General features: G+C 40.3%; 1 protein-coding gene across 2 annotated transcripts in view; it reads left to right on the forward strand.

The window, feature by feature from the left end:
- The window catches only part of LOC144593088 (putative Polycomb group protein ASXL3), a 155749-nt gene that overhangs the window by 66669 nt on the left and 71157 nt on the right, over positions 1-17923 (forward strand). For both annotated transcript variants that reach the window (XM_078398528.1, XM_078398527.1), the window contains one exon: positions 4956-5073. In XM_078398528.1, coding sequence (XP_078254654.1) covers positions 4956-5073 — 118 coding nt within the window. The remainder of the gene's footprint in view (positions 1-4955; positions 5074-17923) is intronic.

Here is a 17923-nt window from a genome sequence, read left to right on the forward strand (position 1 = left end):
TTCATATAGATTGCTTCTGTCAATGTGCTCTCTTATCATTAGTTGTTTGGATCTACAATAGACAATAACTGTCAAATTGAAAGATTCAATTTGTGACAACAGCTGAACACGTCTGTCAAGAAATTAGAAAAGTAAGATATTAATCAGCAGGAGTTTCAACATTTAATCCATGATGTAATCTTCAAAGCTCATACCAATGTTAGCACTTAGTCTGTGACAAGCACATTGTGAACATTTTATTGTAACTGGCGAATTTGGGGTCAAGATTTTTCAGCAGATGGATAGGAATGCTGATATCAGTTTATGTAACGGATGGATATTCTGTTGGGTTGTCATGGTTACAGCAATTATTTCATATGTATTTCATTATTTTAACTAATGAAAGCTGAAACCGTTATATTTTCTTGATTACTTCTGAAATCTACCCTGTAAGCAGAATATCCACAGCTCTTAGAGGAGCTAATGTTCCAGGAAGTAAATTCACAGGAGTGAAATAAAAGTTATAACATTTTCCATTGTATAAGGAATATAGCAGCCGTGTTGTACTCTAGGAGCAGGATACCTTAGATGCAGGCCAACTTTGTGCTAACTACCCACTTGACTGATCTCTGCATGTAGTCAATGCTGGCTGCCCTTTCGATTAGCCATGCACTTACCTGGAGCCAGATTTCTTGGTGCCTAATGTCAAATCAGAATCTGAAGAGTCACCCAAGGTTTTGTCTTTGGTTCCTTCCTGCTTTCTTCAACAAAGCAACATCGTTTACAACCTTGAGATTCTAAATCTGCACTCATCATCTCTTTGCGCTGCTATGCATGATCCATGTGTTCACAGATGTTTAACCAAAATCTGGTCTTAAAGGTCTTGCAGTTTCGCTCGGCGAATACTGGAAGCCTGAAATCGGCACTCCGTGAAAATCTCAGTGCAGTTACTAATGGCTCAATGTGCCTTAGAACTTATGATTCCTGTTGTTCACATACCATTTTAATCAAAAGCTCCTTATTTTGTTCCTATTTCCATCATGAAGACTTTTTAATGCCATTTTTCTATCATTGCCAACATCTAGTTTAGTTTAATGTAAGGATACAGCATGGCAACAGGCCCTTTGGCCCACTGAGTCCACAGCAACCAAATATCACCCGTACACTCGTTCTATCAAACACACAAAGGACTTACAGAAGCCAATTAACCAGAAACCTGCACTTCTTTGGAATGCGGGAGGGAGAACGAACAGACAACATGCAGTCAGCACCTGTAGTCAAGATCGAACCCGAGTCTCTGGTGCTGTCAGAGCACCATATTAAAACAAAGTTCCAGAATATTCCATTGCTGTGCCAATGTGCCCAGCAATAGGCTTGTATACACTGGAATTTAGAAGGATGAGAGGAGATCTTATCGAAACGTATAAGATTATTAAGGGGTTGGACACGTTAGAGGCAGGAAACATGTTCCCAATGTTGGGGGAGTCCAGAACAAGGGGCCACAGTTTCAAGGGGCCAATTCTCTGAATGCATTCAAGAGAGAGCTGGATAGAGCTCTTAAGGATAGCGGAGTCAGGCGGTATGGGGAGAAGGTAGGAACGGGGTACTGATTGAGAATGATCAGCCATGATCACATTGAATGGCGGTGCTGGCTCAAAGGGCCGAATGGCCTCCTCCTGCACCTATTGTCTATTGCCCTAAAGCCCTCTCATATTCTTTTCAGTCTCTGTTGCTGGACATTTAGCGAGATAATTGAGAATCATGATTGTCCCGCAGGAGCAATAGAAATGGGCGATAACTGGAACCTTTGCAGGTGATATCTGTCCCATCACCCCATAGATAAGAATTCTGGTTAGATAGTTTTAGTCTATAAAATACTGTACTGGTTTTGTATTCAACTACGATACATCATGAAGAGGAACTGGAATTATAAAAAATAATTCATCGTGCCACTTGAGTGAAGAACCATGTTAAAATTAGCATGTAGGACTTAAAATTTAATAGTATTCCTTGTTGATCTTTCAATATTTGATGTAAATGTATATTTGGTTATGTGATAGACGTGTGCTGTTTAGTGACAAATAAAGTGACGGATAACACCTTATGAACTGAGGTGCAAATAAAATGCAGTGATCATTTTCATCGTTATGGAAATTAAAGAACAATTCGCAACATTTTTCTTCGTTTCGAAAGATAAGTATATTTTAATTCACTTTTTAGAATGCTTCAATGGGAGCAGCATCACGCCAGCCTCAAAATATGTAAGCTGCAAACACAGGACTTCATCTACACTAATCTGAAAAACAGCATGCAATGCACAGAGCCATCATAACCGACAGATCAGATCAAATGGTGGACAATTAAACAGCTAATGGGATGTGGTGGTTCTAGGAATTGCTTGTATTCAAGGATGCAGACCTTGTGAGGGCTATAGATAAAGTTGAAACATTTGTAGTAACATTCAGCCAGAAATACCAAATGAAAGCTTCATCTCTGCTGCTTCCATCTGAGATCTTCACCATCACAGATGCTAGCTTCCAGCCAATTCAATTCAATTGCTCAGCCATGCTTACATTCTAATAAACGAATATATAACAAATTGTGGTCATCACTAGCAAGGCCAACATTTACAGTCCAAACTGCTTTCAGATGGTGGTTGGAGACATATTCTTAAACCACTGCTGTCCTTTTCACGAAGGTATTCCCACACAACTGATGTTCAATTGTACTTGTGTAAGAAAGAACCGCAGATGCTGGTTTAAATCGAGGGTAGACACAAAATGATGGAGTAATTCAGCGGGACAGGCAGCATCTCTGGAGAGAAGGAATGGGTGATGTTTCGAGTCTGAAGAAGGGTCTAGACCCGAAACATCACCCATTCCTTGTCTCCAGAGATGCTGCCTGTCCCACTGAGTTACTCCAGCATTTTGTGTCTACGTTCGATTGTACTTTATTGTACCTAAGGTGGGTACAATTAAATTCATTTTTACATACGGTTCAGGAAAAATCTTAATATGCATAAGCGCAATCATACTTAAGTACAAGAGTGTAGATTACACTGAGACAGTAGACAAGAGTCGCCACTTTTCCGGTGCCATTTAGAAAGATTCAAGTCCGACATTGTTAAAAATGTAGTCTTAACTTAGCAGTAGGAAGTTCCAGCATTTTAACCCAATTATGATGATGGGAGTAACTGATATAGTTACAGTCAGGATGTTGTGAGATTTGGAGGGAAACTTGCAGGTGATGTGTTTTCCATGTGCCTGCTGTCCTTCTTGATGATGGAGGTCATGAATTTGAGAGATGCTGTCAATGTTGGCAAATAACTGCAATACATTTTACAGATGGTATACACTGCAGCCACTGTACGCCATTGAAGGTTATGAAGTTTTAGATTTGTAAATGCAGCTTGCTTTCCCTTCTTGGTGTTGAGCTCGTGGGTGTTGTTGGACCTCCCAGGATTAAAAGGCAAGAGTTAGGAACATGATGGAATATTTTCCACGTGCACATGTGACTGAAGCTCCAAGGGCACTTATCCTGCATGTTGATGCCAGTACTACTCGAGTTACTTCGGTACAATTTGGCTTTGGATCTCATCCAAGCGTTGATCCAAATGTGGATCAAAAACTGAATTTCAGAAGTAACTACCCTTAAAGATCAACACATAATTTGACTGAATGTGGCATCATGAAACACTGATAAAACTGAAGTTAATGATTATCAAGGGGAGATACTGCAGCGATTGGAGTATTTCTCACTCAAAGGAAGAGGGTTGTGTTTGTTGGTGGTTAATCTTCCCAGGCCCATGACATCATTACAGGAGTTCCTCAGTGCAGTCCTGGGCACAGCCATCTTCATCAAAATAACCTTTTCTTCATCATGCAAACTTTGCTGATGATTCCACAATGTCCAATTCCAGTTGCAACTTCTCAAAAAAGAAATAATCCACATCTGCTTAAAAAAACAAGACTGCATTTAGGCATGGGCTGCCCTGTGCCTAATATTTGAACAATATTTGCACAATAAAGGTGTCAGGCAGTGACCATTTCCATCAAGAGACTGCCTAATCCTTTACCATTGATATTAAACAGCACTGGAATAATTTGCATCACAATTTGTTATACAGTATTACCAAACAAAACCAATATGTTGAAAATACTCAGAAGGTCAGGCAGCATCTGTGCTGTAAATAACAATCAGTACCAGAAGCAGTATGAATCAGAACTGTAATTTTGATAAGCATTTGGGAACTGCAAGCAATATGATGGAACATAAAGTGGTACATCGTTCTCAATTATACAATAATGTAATCAAGCAATTCGAAGTCCCATCACAGTACAGGAGACTGCTTTTACATCCAGTTAACAAAAATCTCTCTAAGAATTATTTCCCATAGGATGAAGGAAGTATTCTTTTGAATAAACATGAATGCATGTTGTTGGAAACCTTTATAAGGGCGGCATGGTGGCTTAGCGGTAGAGTTGCTGCCTTACAGCACTTGTGACCCGGGTTCGATCCCAACTACGGGTGCTGTCTGTACGGAGTTTGTATGTTCTCCCCATGATCGAGTTGGGTTTTCTCTGAGATCTTCGGTTTCCTCCCACACTCCAAAGATGTACAAGTTTGTAGGTTATTTGTCTTAGTATAAGTGTAAATTGTCCCTAGTGTGTTTAGGGTAGCGTTAATGTGCGGCGGGGATTGCTGGTCGGCACGGACTCGGTGGACCGAAGGGCCTGTTCTCTAAACTGAAATAAAAAGAGGCTGGGCAGACATAAGTGCTACCAGCAGTGATCTATTCAGAATAAAGAGCGCACAATATCTCAAGTTGAGATAATTAATTTCCTACTTAAGCTGACTTAAAAAGGTGAAGGTAGTTCTGACTGGAACTGTTATAATCACTAAGATAAGGAAATATATGAAATGCAATGGGAAGAAAATGCTTTTGTGACTTAAAGATTCATGTTTTTAATTGATAGGCATTGAAGCAGCAACAAAAGAGGAGGATTGGTGTTTCTATGATGATGGACAAGGCCATTCCTTGTGTTGTACTCACACCACTAAAAGTATCAGAAGAGCATTCTGAATCGCCATCTGGTAAGTAACAACACTAAATAAACGTCAGGTTTTTTTCGATTAACTTATGGAAATCAGCGGGTAAGTCAAGACAGTTTGAAAATTGTCAGTCATGCTGATCTTTCCAAATAGAACGATAGCAGAGATTAGATTAAAATAACCCCACAAGAATATCTTCATAGCATGTCCTCAAACTGTTCAGTGCTATTCCTAGGGAAAGCATGCAAACTATTTAAGAGTAAAAGAAAAGGACAATCAAAAGACTGCTTTTTGTGCAGGGTAATATTCTTTACATAGAAGCGCAACAAATTGGCACACGCTTTATGTTTTCTAAACAATCTTTGTATAATATATGTATTTAACACGAGTAGAGGTGGGGAGGGGGGTTGGGGGGACATGGACCGTTATGATTTGCTGTTAAAGACCATTGGAGCAAGTATGTCTTCAATGAAATTAGGTGTGTGCAGTTTTTTAAATGAAACTCTTTCTTCATAACTTAGTCATATATTTTATGACCATTGTTCTTTTATTCAATACCAAGAGAATTGGGATGTGTAAGAAAAAAGCAAAATAGAAAAAACAAAAAAATGATTTGTGTTGTTAAAAGTATTTCTGTTCAACAACCTTTCTATAAATAGCAGAATATACTCATGATAGGCCTAACATTGTACATGTAATTCAAGAACTTCAGACTGTTGGATATAATAGTCGTTTTTAACACATGAATGTAGCACAACTTGTATACGCATTTGGCGTGCATACTTTTGTTTTGCTGAAAAGTTGCAATGCGCGCCATATTATGAATTTTGAGGTAACATTCTGAATTTTGAACTTCAAAATTATAATTTTGTAAAATCAAATGTTGGGAGGTTTGCGGCGGTCACCCCACACTGGGTCCTCCATTGTTCTTCTCCCACGAGGCTCCGACCTGCGAGGCTCCGGCCTCGACTTCTCAGCGGCCCTCCGGAAGGCTTCCCCTCCGTCCATCGTCTGTGTTGTTGTGCATAGGGTCATTGATAGACTGCCCAATTACCATTCCCTGGTATATGTCCATCAACAGTCCGATGTTAAATCAGTATTTAAATTGCTGGTTAGATCCAGTGTAGAATGCTGCATCTAATATTGGACACTACACTTTAGGAACAATACCCATAAGTTTAAAGAAAGTTTGGAAGAGATTTACTTGAATGTTATCAGGGATGCAGGTTGGGTCGGGAGAATCAAGGATTGTTTATATCAAATAAAAGAAATAGAAGTTGATTATCAAAGTAGCAGGAATTTTCTATGAAGCTATTTCAATGGTTGAATACCCTGGTACTCTAAGGAACTATCTCATCAGAACAAGTAAAATGGGTTGCGGGGAAAAAAAAGTGCTGGAGGAACTAAGTGGATCAGGCAGCACCTGTGAAGCGAAAGGGCAGATGATATTTTGGATCAGACCCTTCTTCAGACTGATAGAGTTGGGAGGAGCAAGATAGAAGTGGGAGGAAGCTTTTTTCCTGCTTTTCCCCACTATTCCATAAATTGAAGAAGGGTCCCGACCCAAAACATTGTCTGTCCATTCCCTCCGCCTAACCTGCTGAGTTCCTCCAGCACTTTGTTTTCTGCTCAAGATTTCAGCATCTGCAATCTCACGCAATGATATGAATGTTGATCACCATGTTTAGCAATATCTGCGGCGTGTCTTGCACACCAAAATAATATTACAGTGGAGGCCGATTCACTGAATGTTTTCAAGAGAGAGTTAGATTTAGCTCTTAGGGCTAATGGAATTAAGAGATATGGAGAAAAAGCAGGAACGGGGTACTGATTTTGGAGATCATCCATGATCATATTGAGTGGTGGTGCTGGCTCGAAGGGCTGAACGGCCTACTCCTGCACCTATTTTTTATATTTCTATCTAATTTTCAAGGGAAAAAGTCACAATTGGAAGAGGGGTCAGTAATCCCAAAGCCTTAACTCTGTGAATGATGCAGCCCTTGAGATATTTATATTTTGTGACTCCATACTTTAAGGGAGGTACCGCCATAGAATTCGGTCTGACCTGTGCCTAGTGCTGTTCTGCTCTTGTGTCTTGTTTCCTTTCGCACTCATTTGCCCTATCAGCTCACACACATTCGTCACTTACAGCGTTTCACGCATTGTTCCTTTATGTGTCATTATGCAGCTCAGTAGGAGCACTTCATCATACCACATCCTCTTTTCCTTATCAGTTTTGCACTTTGTTTAGAATGCAGTCAATGAATCCAAAGACTGCAGTAAATCAAAATGCAATGGCCAGGAAGAGTCAGCTGTAATGGCAGAGTTGCAGTGCCTATCCTCAGCCTCATCCTATACCAGCTGGGTGTTGAAAATCGGCAGTATCACACTTACTTCTTTTTTAAGGAGAAGGAAATGAAAGCACTGACTAGTGAATTAAAATCAAAGCTCAACTGAAGGGGTCAGAAGTTATCATGTTGAGAGCAGTGGTGATCATGCCTTCCACAGATGATACTGTGTTTTCATTGCAGCTTGCTGTTTCTGTATTGCAGCTTTGAAAGCAGTTCTTCATGATCATTGGTAGACTGCCTCACTAAAGCATATTGATATGGTTAGTTGTATCATGCCTGGTTTACCAGTTTTAGTTTAAGTATCTGATAATCTGCTGAAAGTCTCTTCTTTCATTTTCTACCATTTTAACCGCAGCATTAAAAATTGCATTAGGAATGCATGTAATTTATTTCACATCATTAATTTTACCCTTATCGGCTGGCTACCACAGGACTCTGCAGCTTGCTCCAAGATACTTGTTATTGGAAGCATTATTTTTTCTTGATACTCTTTCTCCATTTGTTCGTGTCCTGCAGTTCTTTAAATACTTCACTGACAGTTTGATAGTTTGATTTTATGTGGCCCAGAAAGCAAAAAGTTGCTTAAGAATTAATTTGCGGCAATGCGCAAAAAAATTATAAATTACTCATTTCATACCACACATTTTATTTAATAAAAAAAACAATATTTTGGTGATCTTAAATTCTCTGAATTATAGTGGATGAAATTTTAATTGTAACTCTCAGAAGGGTGTTCAATATTTGAGAAATAAAATTTTGTAGAGCTAAGGGGAAATAGCATGTGAAGCTCATACACTGGACTTCTCTGTGCTGCATGCTTTTCTGAAAAATGATATGCAATAAAAACAAAAGAGGACAAAAGGTAATATAATTGAAGACACGACATATCGTAAATGTTGTGTGCTTAAGAAAAACAGTTACTTTGGATCTCAGGGTCCTAAAGCTTTCTCCCATCTCATTCTTGTATCAATAATTGATTATTTCTATGATTACCCAGCAACTACAACATTATTATATCAAGTAGCTGCTGGATGATAGAAAGAGAAAAATATTTCGATATTTCGATTTCCTTTTTTATATCGATTCCCAAATTCAAAAATATTGCAATGGAAATGCCCAAACAAAGCCTGCACCCTTTCAAGAAATTTAACATATTGGAAGCCTCCTTCATGCAGTTCAAAATTGAACGAAGAATTCATTTGAAATAAAAGCTCAAAAAACATGATCGTTTATTTGGTATTTATTTAAATATGTATGTGTGCCCCCATTGAATGATAAGGAAGCTATTTAAGACAATTCTGGTGCATAAAATAAACCTGGCCAAAATATTGCTGACAGAAGGTTTTCTGATTTCACCTACAATGTCTGCTGATGGGCACAAACTAATTCAGTCAAGTGTAATCTTAATCCCATTTTGTAATGTAATTAATTTGAACAGGTTCCATGGTAAACACAACATTTCTAATTGTAACTTATGTAGTGCTGATTTATCTCTTTTCAATTCTATGCAGTTTATTTCATAGATGGTGTTGTCGCTACAGTGAAGAAAGATTTTATACAATGCTGTTGAAGCAATTTGTGGTACTATGAATATTGTATGCACTGTTGCCTTTTAGCTAGAATCCAGTCATGACTGATTTATTTCATCATAATTATAAAGAAAGGTTGAGATAGACCTAAAATGGGTGATGTTGCTTATGGACTAAAACCTTACATCTACAAATTCTTGTTGAAGAGTGCAGCAAACAGTATAATGGCAATCAGAGCAATTGAAGACATGCATCAAATGCCGGAACTGTATTGTAAGTGCATAACTCGACAGAGGTAATCACAGAATTATAAATTTGATCACTTTCAACAGAAACAAAATGAGCTGGATTAATTCAGCAGGTCAGGCAGGATCTCTGGAGAATGTGAAGATGCCTGACCTGCTGAGTTACTCCAGCAGATTGTGTCTTTTTTTGTGACTTTTAAATGCTGTGATTGTACGTGTGTCTACCTCTTCTTGCAGTTTGTTCCATATACCCACCATCCGCTGTGAAAGAATTGGAACATAGAAGATAGAACAGTATAGCACTTGAACAGGCCCTTCAGTCCACAATGTTTCTGTCGAACATGATGCAAAATTAAACTGATCTTCTCTGCCTACATGTGAACCATATCCCTCCACTCCTTGCATATCCATATGCATATCTAAAAAGTTGCTTATACGCCATTATCATATCTGCTTCAACCACCACTACTGGCAGCACATTAAGGGCACTTACCACGCCTTCTGTAAAAAAAATGCCCTGCATATCTCCTTTAAACTTTCATCATCTGACCTTAAAGCTATTATAGTGGCAACTTTAGTCCTTCCCGATAAAGTCCTTAAGCTTACCGTTGACGAAGGAGTGGAGCGATATTTCTTGACGCAAAACAACAACAGAGATCTTCACGACGTTTCAGTTTAGTTAGTCGCTTATTGAAGTAATAATACAAACAGATTAGTATATCTCCCGTCGTATAACTTCTGATAAGAACTTAATATCTCACCGTTGCTCCCTCGTATCTTGTTGATGGGCGGCACGGTAGCGCAGCGGTAGAGTTGCTGCTTTACAGCGAATGCAGCGCCGGAGACTCAGGTTCGATCCTGACTACGGGTGCTGCACTGTAAGGAGTTTGTACGTTCTCCCCGTGACCTGCGTGGGTTTTCTCCGAGATCTTCGGTTTCCTCCCACACTCCAAAGACGTACAGGTATGTAGGTTGATTGGCTGGGTAAATGTAAAAATTGTCCCTAGTGGGTGTAGCATAGTGTTAATGTACGGGGATCGCTGGGCGGCACGGACTTGGAGGGCCGAAAAGGCCTGTTTCCGGCTGTATATATATGATATGATATGATATGACTTGTTAAGACCTTATATCTTAGCAGGCTCCTAATGTGACTCGTATGGCTTGCTAAAACCTTATGTCTTAGCAGGCTCTTAACTTGACTGAAGCATTACATCAGCAAATTCTAAATTATACTCATATACTAACTCCTCCCCTGGCTCCTCCCAGTCCATATTTGTCCATTAAGACCCTACATGTAAGCCTAGTCCTTATCTCATGACCCCCAGGCATCCAAAAATAATGCAACAGGATACAAAATAATATAATATGCTAAAATAGTTAATAAACACAAATGGCTCTTACACACCGGCCCCTAATTGTTCTAAGTATATAACAAAACAATTACTAATAAACATTAAAAGGAGCCATAAAAACTTCATACTTAATCAAAAAAGCATCACTATATATTGGCATCTAATCTACTTAGTGATTCTTCAATCTTCAAGGCACCATTTTTTACTGTACTCAGGTATCAGCTTCCAGGAGCTGACATATCTTCGCAATCGGTCTTTCCAAGATGTTGCTCTTAGTCTGAAGTCGAACAGTACGTACAAAACCTTATGCATTTGGTATAGTCTCCAATATTCTGCCCATTAGACAGGATCTTCATCAACTTCTTCTCTTCCAGCTTAAGAAGCGGTCTGCTGTCAGTCCTCTTGATACCTCACCTGCAGGGTTTTCCTTTGTGCTAACATATCTCCATTGTGATACGTCAGTAACATCCTTTACAAAAGAGACTCTGTTTGCTACAAATATTTTGAAAGCGTTTGGTTTCGTTGTTGATGTACTTAAGCACCGTTGTGCTATCGGTCCAGAAGATGGATTTGTCCAGTTAAAGCTGTAATTTCTTTCGCAGCATTGTGTCAACTTTGGATTTTCCCATTATGAAGTCGTGATTGTATTGCCTGACCAGAAGCTCCTCTTGGCTTGCAATGGATATTCGATTGACAGCAGCAGCAGGGCAGCCATATCCATACCTGCTGTCGTGGTCTCTTCTCAGGAGACCATAGATGACCCATCCCAGTAGGGTTTTCACAGCATATGGCCCATCTCCTTGACTATTGACCAGCTCCCGAGGTTCCAATACCTTTGAAATGTTTGCCCCAATGACTAGGTCAATGTCAGAGTCAATTTCAGAAATCTTGACATCCTTCAAATAAGGCCTTTGCTTCAGGTCTTCTTGTCTGGGAATGTTTAACTGAGAAACATTGTTGGTCTTATGTGTAAACACATCAGATAGTTGAATAAAATCATCTTTATCCAGACTAGATATTTCCAAACCTGAGATAAGACGACTGGTCACAGGCTTCACTTGATTCATGGTACACAGGAGAATTTTCCTCCTTGGTCCTGTAATGTTCAGCCTTCTCATCTAGCTTTCCGTGCAGATGGTAGATGAGCTTCCATGATCCAAAAATGCATATGTTTGCAACACTGTACTCCCCTTGTGGCTCTTTACTTGTACTGGTACGATGGGGAAGATGGAGGTTTCATCACCGGCCCCAATATGGTCACACATCTGAGATGGAAGAGCAGCATCACCTGCAATTGTTTTTTCATTCTGTTCTGGTTTATTTTCCTTGTCCTTTTGTTCTATATATGAAGTATTTCAGGATGATCTTCTTGCACTTGTGATCCTAGAGGTTCTGTAGTCGTTGTCAAAATGCTTTTGGCTGTTTGCGGCCTTTCTCTTGCCTTAGCAAATGTTGGGCCTTTGACAGTTCCTCTTTTCAAATAAGAGTTCATCCCATCAGCTACTGTCGAGCTGTATCTTGATTTCCTAACCTCAAGTACAATGAGTCTTGTCTTGGCTGCTGCTATTGTGGTTGTGTAATTGCTTATTTTATTGCTCTTATTGTTGGACTGTGGGTGACGAAATCTCGTCCAAAAGACTTGTTTTTTGGATGACAAATAAAGGCAATTCTGATACTGATTCTGAATTCTCTAGTTCCAATCATTCCTTCCGTCTTCTCAGCTGTTCCTTCTGGCTCTTCCTATCGAGCTCCATTTCCAATTGTCTTCTCTTCTGTTCAATTGACAATTCTTTGTTTTTCAATTGTCCATCTCGTTTCTTCTGTTTTTCCTCCTTTCTTCTCAGTTGTTCTTCTTGTGCCTCAATCTCCTTCCAGTCTTCCATGAAGGCAACCTGTTCCTCGAGAACGGCCAGATCTGCCTTAGCTTTCATACGAGCAGAATTCACCGAAGATGCACGAGATGAAGAACGAGATTTGAAGCTCAATTTAGAGTTTGAGACATTTGAAGGACTGTCATCAGGTCCAATGACATCTACGTTTGCCGCAACTCTGTCGTGTAGCACTGTCAGCAATGGAATGTGTAGTTTGATGTCCATTCTTAGTACCTTGCGTAAACCCGATAAAAGTTCCCACTGTTTGGTGAATCCACTGATTTTGCTTTTCGAGCTCATCTTCAGGCAGTGGTAACTTTACCAGTGCTTCCTTGATGAATTGAATCAGGTTAGATTGTACTCCATTTACATTTTCACCTGATTCCATGTTCTCTTTCATCATTTCTATTAACTTGGTAGCTTGTTTATGTCTTGAGTTTTTCTGTTTTTCTTCTTCTCCAATCTCACACTGGCTTTTCAGGGAGGCAACCCACTCCAAGACGTAAGAGAACTTTGAAGGTCCACCTATTGAAGAAAAACTATTTTCCCTTTGGGAATCCATTCTGATGTTGCCACCTGCTGGCCGAACATCAGATTTACGTACAAGCATACTTGTACGCCAATATTCCTTTAAGACGTGTTGGCGTAAGTTCGTATCTTCAAAGGAATTCAAAACAAAACTGATAGCAAGCCATGCACAATGTCATTTCTTTGTTTCTAGCATTTCCAACATTTTTCAGGTGTAAAATCACCCACTATTAAAACCCTACTCCTTTTCAATCCTACTTCTTCTTGTCTACAAATTTAAAATTTCAAGTCCTGTTGACTATTTGGAGGCATAAAGTCATACAGAACAGAAACAGACTTTTCAGCCAAACTGAAGATAGACGCAAAATGCTGGAGTAACTCAGCCGGACAGGCAGCATCTCCGGAGAGAAGGAATGGGTGACATTTCGTGTTGAGACCCTTCAGCCAAATTTGTCCTTACCAACCAAGATGCCCCATCTAACCCATCCCATTTACCTGCGTTTGGTCCATATCCCTCCAAACCTTGCTACCCATTTACCTAAATATCTAAATGGTGTTCTTGCACCTGCCTCAACAACTTCCTCTGGCAGCTCATTCCATATACCCAGCACTGTCTGTGTGAAAATGGTGCCCCTACGCTTCCTATTAAATCTTTCCTCTCTCACCCTAAACCTATGTAAGAACACCACTCGGTCTCATGCCCTCCACAAAATAAAGTCCCAACCTGTCCAACCCTGTTGCTCAGGTCCTCGAGTTCTGGCAACATCCTTGCAAATCTGCAAAGTTCCTTGCATTAAAGTAAATGCAGTTAAGACTCTTATGTTACCTCACCCATCTCTGGGTGTCCTGACCACTAGACATGCATGCTCCCTTCAGCACAAATGTCTCTCTGACATTAAATGACGTTACACTGTCATTTTGGATTCACTGGTTTAAACCACCATGAATAGCACTGACAAATCACCTTACTGAGATATTGGTCCCCCTCCAGTTTAGGTGTACCTTGTGCTCTTGTGCAGGTCATCCCTGTCTCAGAAGAGATTTCAATGATCCAAATATCTGAATCCTTGTCTCGTGCTCCAGCTCCTCAGCCAGGCATTTAGCTGTACTGCCTTCCCATTTCTGAACTCACTACTTTGCGTCACAGGGAGTAGCCCTGTGATTACCACCCTAGAGGACCTGCTTTCCAGCTTTCTACCAAGCCCGCTAAATTCACTTTGCAGGACCTCATCACTCTTTACCTGTGTCATTAGTACTAACATGGACCACAATTTCCGGCTGCTCGCCCTCCCCTTTCCGAATGCTCTTTATCTGCTCAGTGACATACTTCACCCTCTCACCAAGGAGACAACTCACCATCCTGGAGACACAAGAACCTGCAGACCCTGGAATCGTGAGCAACAAATTGCTAGTGCAGCTCATTGGGTTAAGCAGCATATTCGGAGGAAAATGGACAGATAACTTTTTGGAATATGATCCTGAAGTTGCGCTCACAACCACAGGAACATGTGTCTGACCCCTGACTGTCAAATCCCCTATCACTACTGCTCATCCAATCTTTGACATTCCCTGCTGCATTATTATGCTACTAATCTGGATTCTGCTGCTTTCCCCTGAGACGCCAGATCATAATTTTGTGGAGAACCAGAAACTACCTTTACCTTCTGTAGATCAGTCACTGTATTCACAGTCCTTGTCGAGTGTTTGCAGACGCCATTCCTGCAAGAAGTTATCTTGCACAAGCGTGTTACCAGGGGAGTCATCTTGTTCGGGAGCTGCGGTTTTGTCTGTAACCTTGCATCCTCGTGGTTATTAAACCTAGCTTGAAGTTAACAACTTGTTGTTATTCTTGCAAATTCATACACCTTCCTCCACCATCTAAATAAACAGTCAATTTTGAGTGATAACCTGTTTCTTTTATATTCAAAGTCTCTACAATATCCCATCAAATAAACACAAAATTATGCAAGACATTTGAAATACAGTGGAATGTAAATAGGCTTCTATCCATCACGGAGCCATCTAGTGTTCATTTGACAATAGTGAAATATTAATGCATATATTATGTTAGTTATGCACGTTAAATGTTTTTAGGTGGGTGCTTTTTTAAGCATTAATATTTTACACTACACCTACATAGCTGCAAACATTTAACACATGGTTCAAAGAGGAGCAGATTGACCTGAGGTGCTTAAATCTGCAACAGTTGTATGAGATTGAAAACCTCCCTAAAAGAACAGCTGACATTCAAATGGATGACAGGAAAAGATATCTTCAGGATTCTAACCGTGAGAAAAGTTAAACGAACATCATATGGAGGAAGTATATCCTTAATAATTTCACAACACATTCTTTAGAAGCACCCTATTTTAAATGAAATAAATCTAATTGGTGCCTTTGCTTGGGATGTTCTTGGATTAGTAAGGCTAACTGACTAGCTGTTATAAGACATTAACATAATATATTTAAACAGATAAGCAGTGTACAGGTACAGGAGTAAAATATCTGCAACATGAAGCCTCCATAGGCATTGGTATGTCAGCTACAAACCAGGTTCCACATAGTGAAGATGACTGCAAAGGTCAGTCCTGCTCATGTGTGCCACTTAGAATAAAAGCTGCTGAATAAAACATATTGCTGGAACCAGATGAGAATTTTTTCTCGAGTCAAATAACTCCTAAGGGGTTAATTTGCAATGAATATATAGCTGCTGCTCTTTTTCACTCTGAGGTAAAGCAACATAATGTACAGTGCCCTGCATAATGTTTGGGACAAAGACCCATCATTTATTTATTTGCCTCTGTACTCCACAATTTGAATTTGTGATAGAAATAATCACATGTGGTAACAAAACGGGCAATACGGGCTGAAAAGATGAAGTACGAGGGGAAGCTGGCCAAGAATATAAAGAAGGACAGTAAAAGCTTCTTTAGATATGTTAAGAGAAAAAGAGTAGCAAAGTCAAATGTGGGTCCCTTGAAGGCAGACACGGGTGAAATTATTATGGGCAACAAGGAAATGGCAGAAGAGTTGAACAGGTACTTCAGATCTGTCTTCACTAAGGAAGACACAAACAATCTCCCAGATGTACTGGAGGACAGAGGATCTAGGGGGGTAGAGGAACTGAAATACATTTTCATTAGGCGAGAAATAGTATTGGGTAGACTAATGGGACTGAAGGATGATAAATCCCCTGGGCCTGATGGTCTGCATCCCAGGGTCCTCAGGGAGGTGGCTCTAGAAATAGTGGACGCATTGGTGATCATTTTCCAATGTTCAATAGATTCAGGATCAGTTCCTGGGGATTGGAGGATAGCTAATGTTATCCCACTTTTCAAGAAAGAAGCAAGAGAGAGAAAACGGGGAATTACAGACCAGTTAGCCTGACTTCGGTGGTGGGAAAGATGCTGGAGTCAATTATTAAAGAGGTAATAATGGTGCATTTGGATAGCAGTAAAAGCATAAGTCTAAGTCAGCATGGATTTATGAAAGAGAAATCATGCCTGACTAATCTTCTGGAATTATTTGAGGACGTGACAAGTAAAATGGATGAAGGGCAGCCAGTGGATGTAGTGTATCTAGACTTTCAGAAAGCCTTTGATAAGGTCCCGCACGGGAGATTGGTGACTAAAATTAGAGCACATGATATTGGGGGTAGGTTTATGACATGGATAGAAAATTGGTTGGCAGACAGGAAGCAAAGAGTAGGAGTAAACGGGTCCTTTTCAGAATGGCAGGCAGTGGCGAGTGGAGCGCCGCAAGGCTCGGTGTTGGGGCCGCAACTGGTTACCATATATATTAATGATTTGGAAGAGGGAATTAGAAGCAACACTAGCAAGTTTGCGGATGACACAAAGATGGGTAGCAGTGTAAACTGTCAAGAGGATGTTCGGAGGTTGCAGGGTGACCTGGACAGGTTGAGTGAGTGGGCAGATGCGTGGCAGATGCAGTATAATATAGATAAATGTGAGGTTATCCACTTTGGTGGCAGAAACAAGGAGGCAGATTATTATCTCAATGGAGTTAGGTTAGGTAAGGGGGTGGTCCAGCGAGACCTGGGTGTCCTTGTACACCAGTCACTGAAAGTCGGCATGCAGGTACAGCAGGCAGTGAAGTAAGCTAATGGAATGTTGGTCTTCATAACAAGAGGATTTCAGTATAGGAGTAAAGAGGTTCTTCTGCAGTTGTATAGGGCCCTGGTAAGACCACATCTGGAGTATTGCATACAGTTTTGGTCTCCTAATTTGAGGAAGGACATCCTTGTAATTGAGGCAGTGCAGCGTAGGTTCACGAGATTGATCCCTGGGATGGCGGGACTGACATATGAGGAAAGATTGAAAAGACTAGACTTGTATTAACTGGAGTTTAGAAGGATGAGAGGGGATCTTATAGAAGCATATAAAATTATAAAAGGACTGGACAAGCTAGATGCAGGCAAAATGTTCCCAATGTTGGGCGAGTCCAGAACCATGGGCCACAGTCTTAGAATAAAGGGGCCATTTTAAACTGAGGTGAGAAAAACTTTTTCACCCAGAGAGTTGTGAATTTGTGGAATTCTCTGCCACAGAGGGCAGTGGAAGCCAAATCACTGGATGGATTTAAGAGAGAGTTAGATAGAGCTCTAGGGGCTAGTGGAATCAAGGGATATGGGGAGAAGACAGGTACGGGTTATTGATTGGGGACGATCAGCCATGATCACAAAGAATGGCTGGCTCGAAGGGTCGAATGGCCTCCTCCTGCACCTATTTTCTATGTTTCCATGTTAAAGTACACATTGTATGATTTTAATAAAGGCCATTTTTATACGTAGAAATTACAGCAGTGTTTATACATAGTCCCCCCATTTCAGGGCACCATAATGTTTGGGACACAGCAATGTCATGTAAATGCAAGTAGTCATGTTTAGTATTTTGTTGCATATCCTTTGCATGCAATGACTGCTTGAAGTCTGCGATTCATGGACATCACCAGTTGCTGGGTATCTTCTTTGATGATGCTCTGCCAGGCCTGTATTGC

The sequence above is a fragment of the Rhinoraja longicauda genome, chromosome 4, assembly GCF_053455715.1.
Source record: "Rhinoraja longicauda isolate Sanriku21f chromosome 4, sRhiLon1.1, whole genome shotgun sequence".
In the NCBI taxonomy this organism is placed as follows: Eukaryota; Metazoa; Chordata; class Chondrichthyes; order Rajiformes; family Arhynchobatidae; genus Rhinoraja; species Rhinoraja longicauda.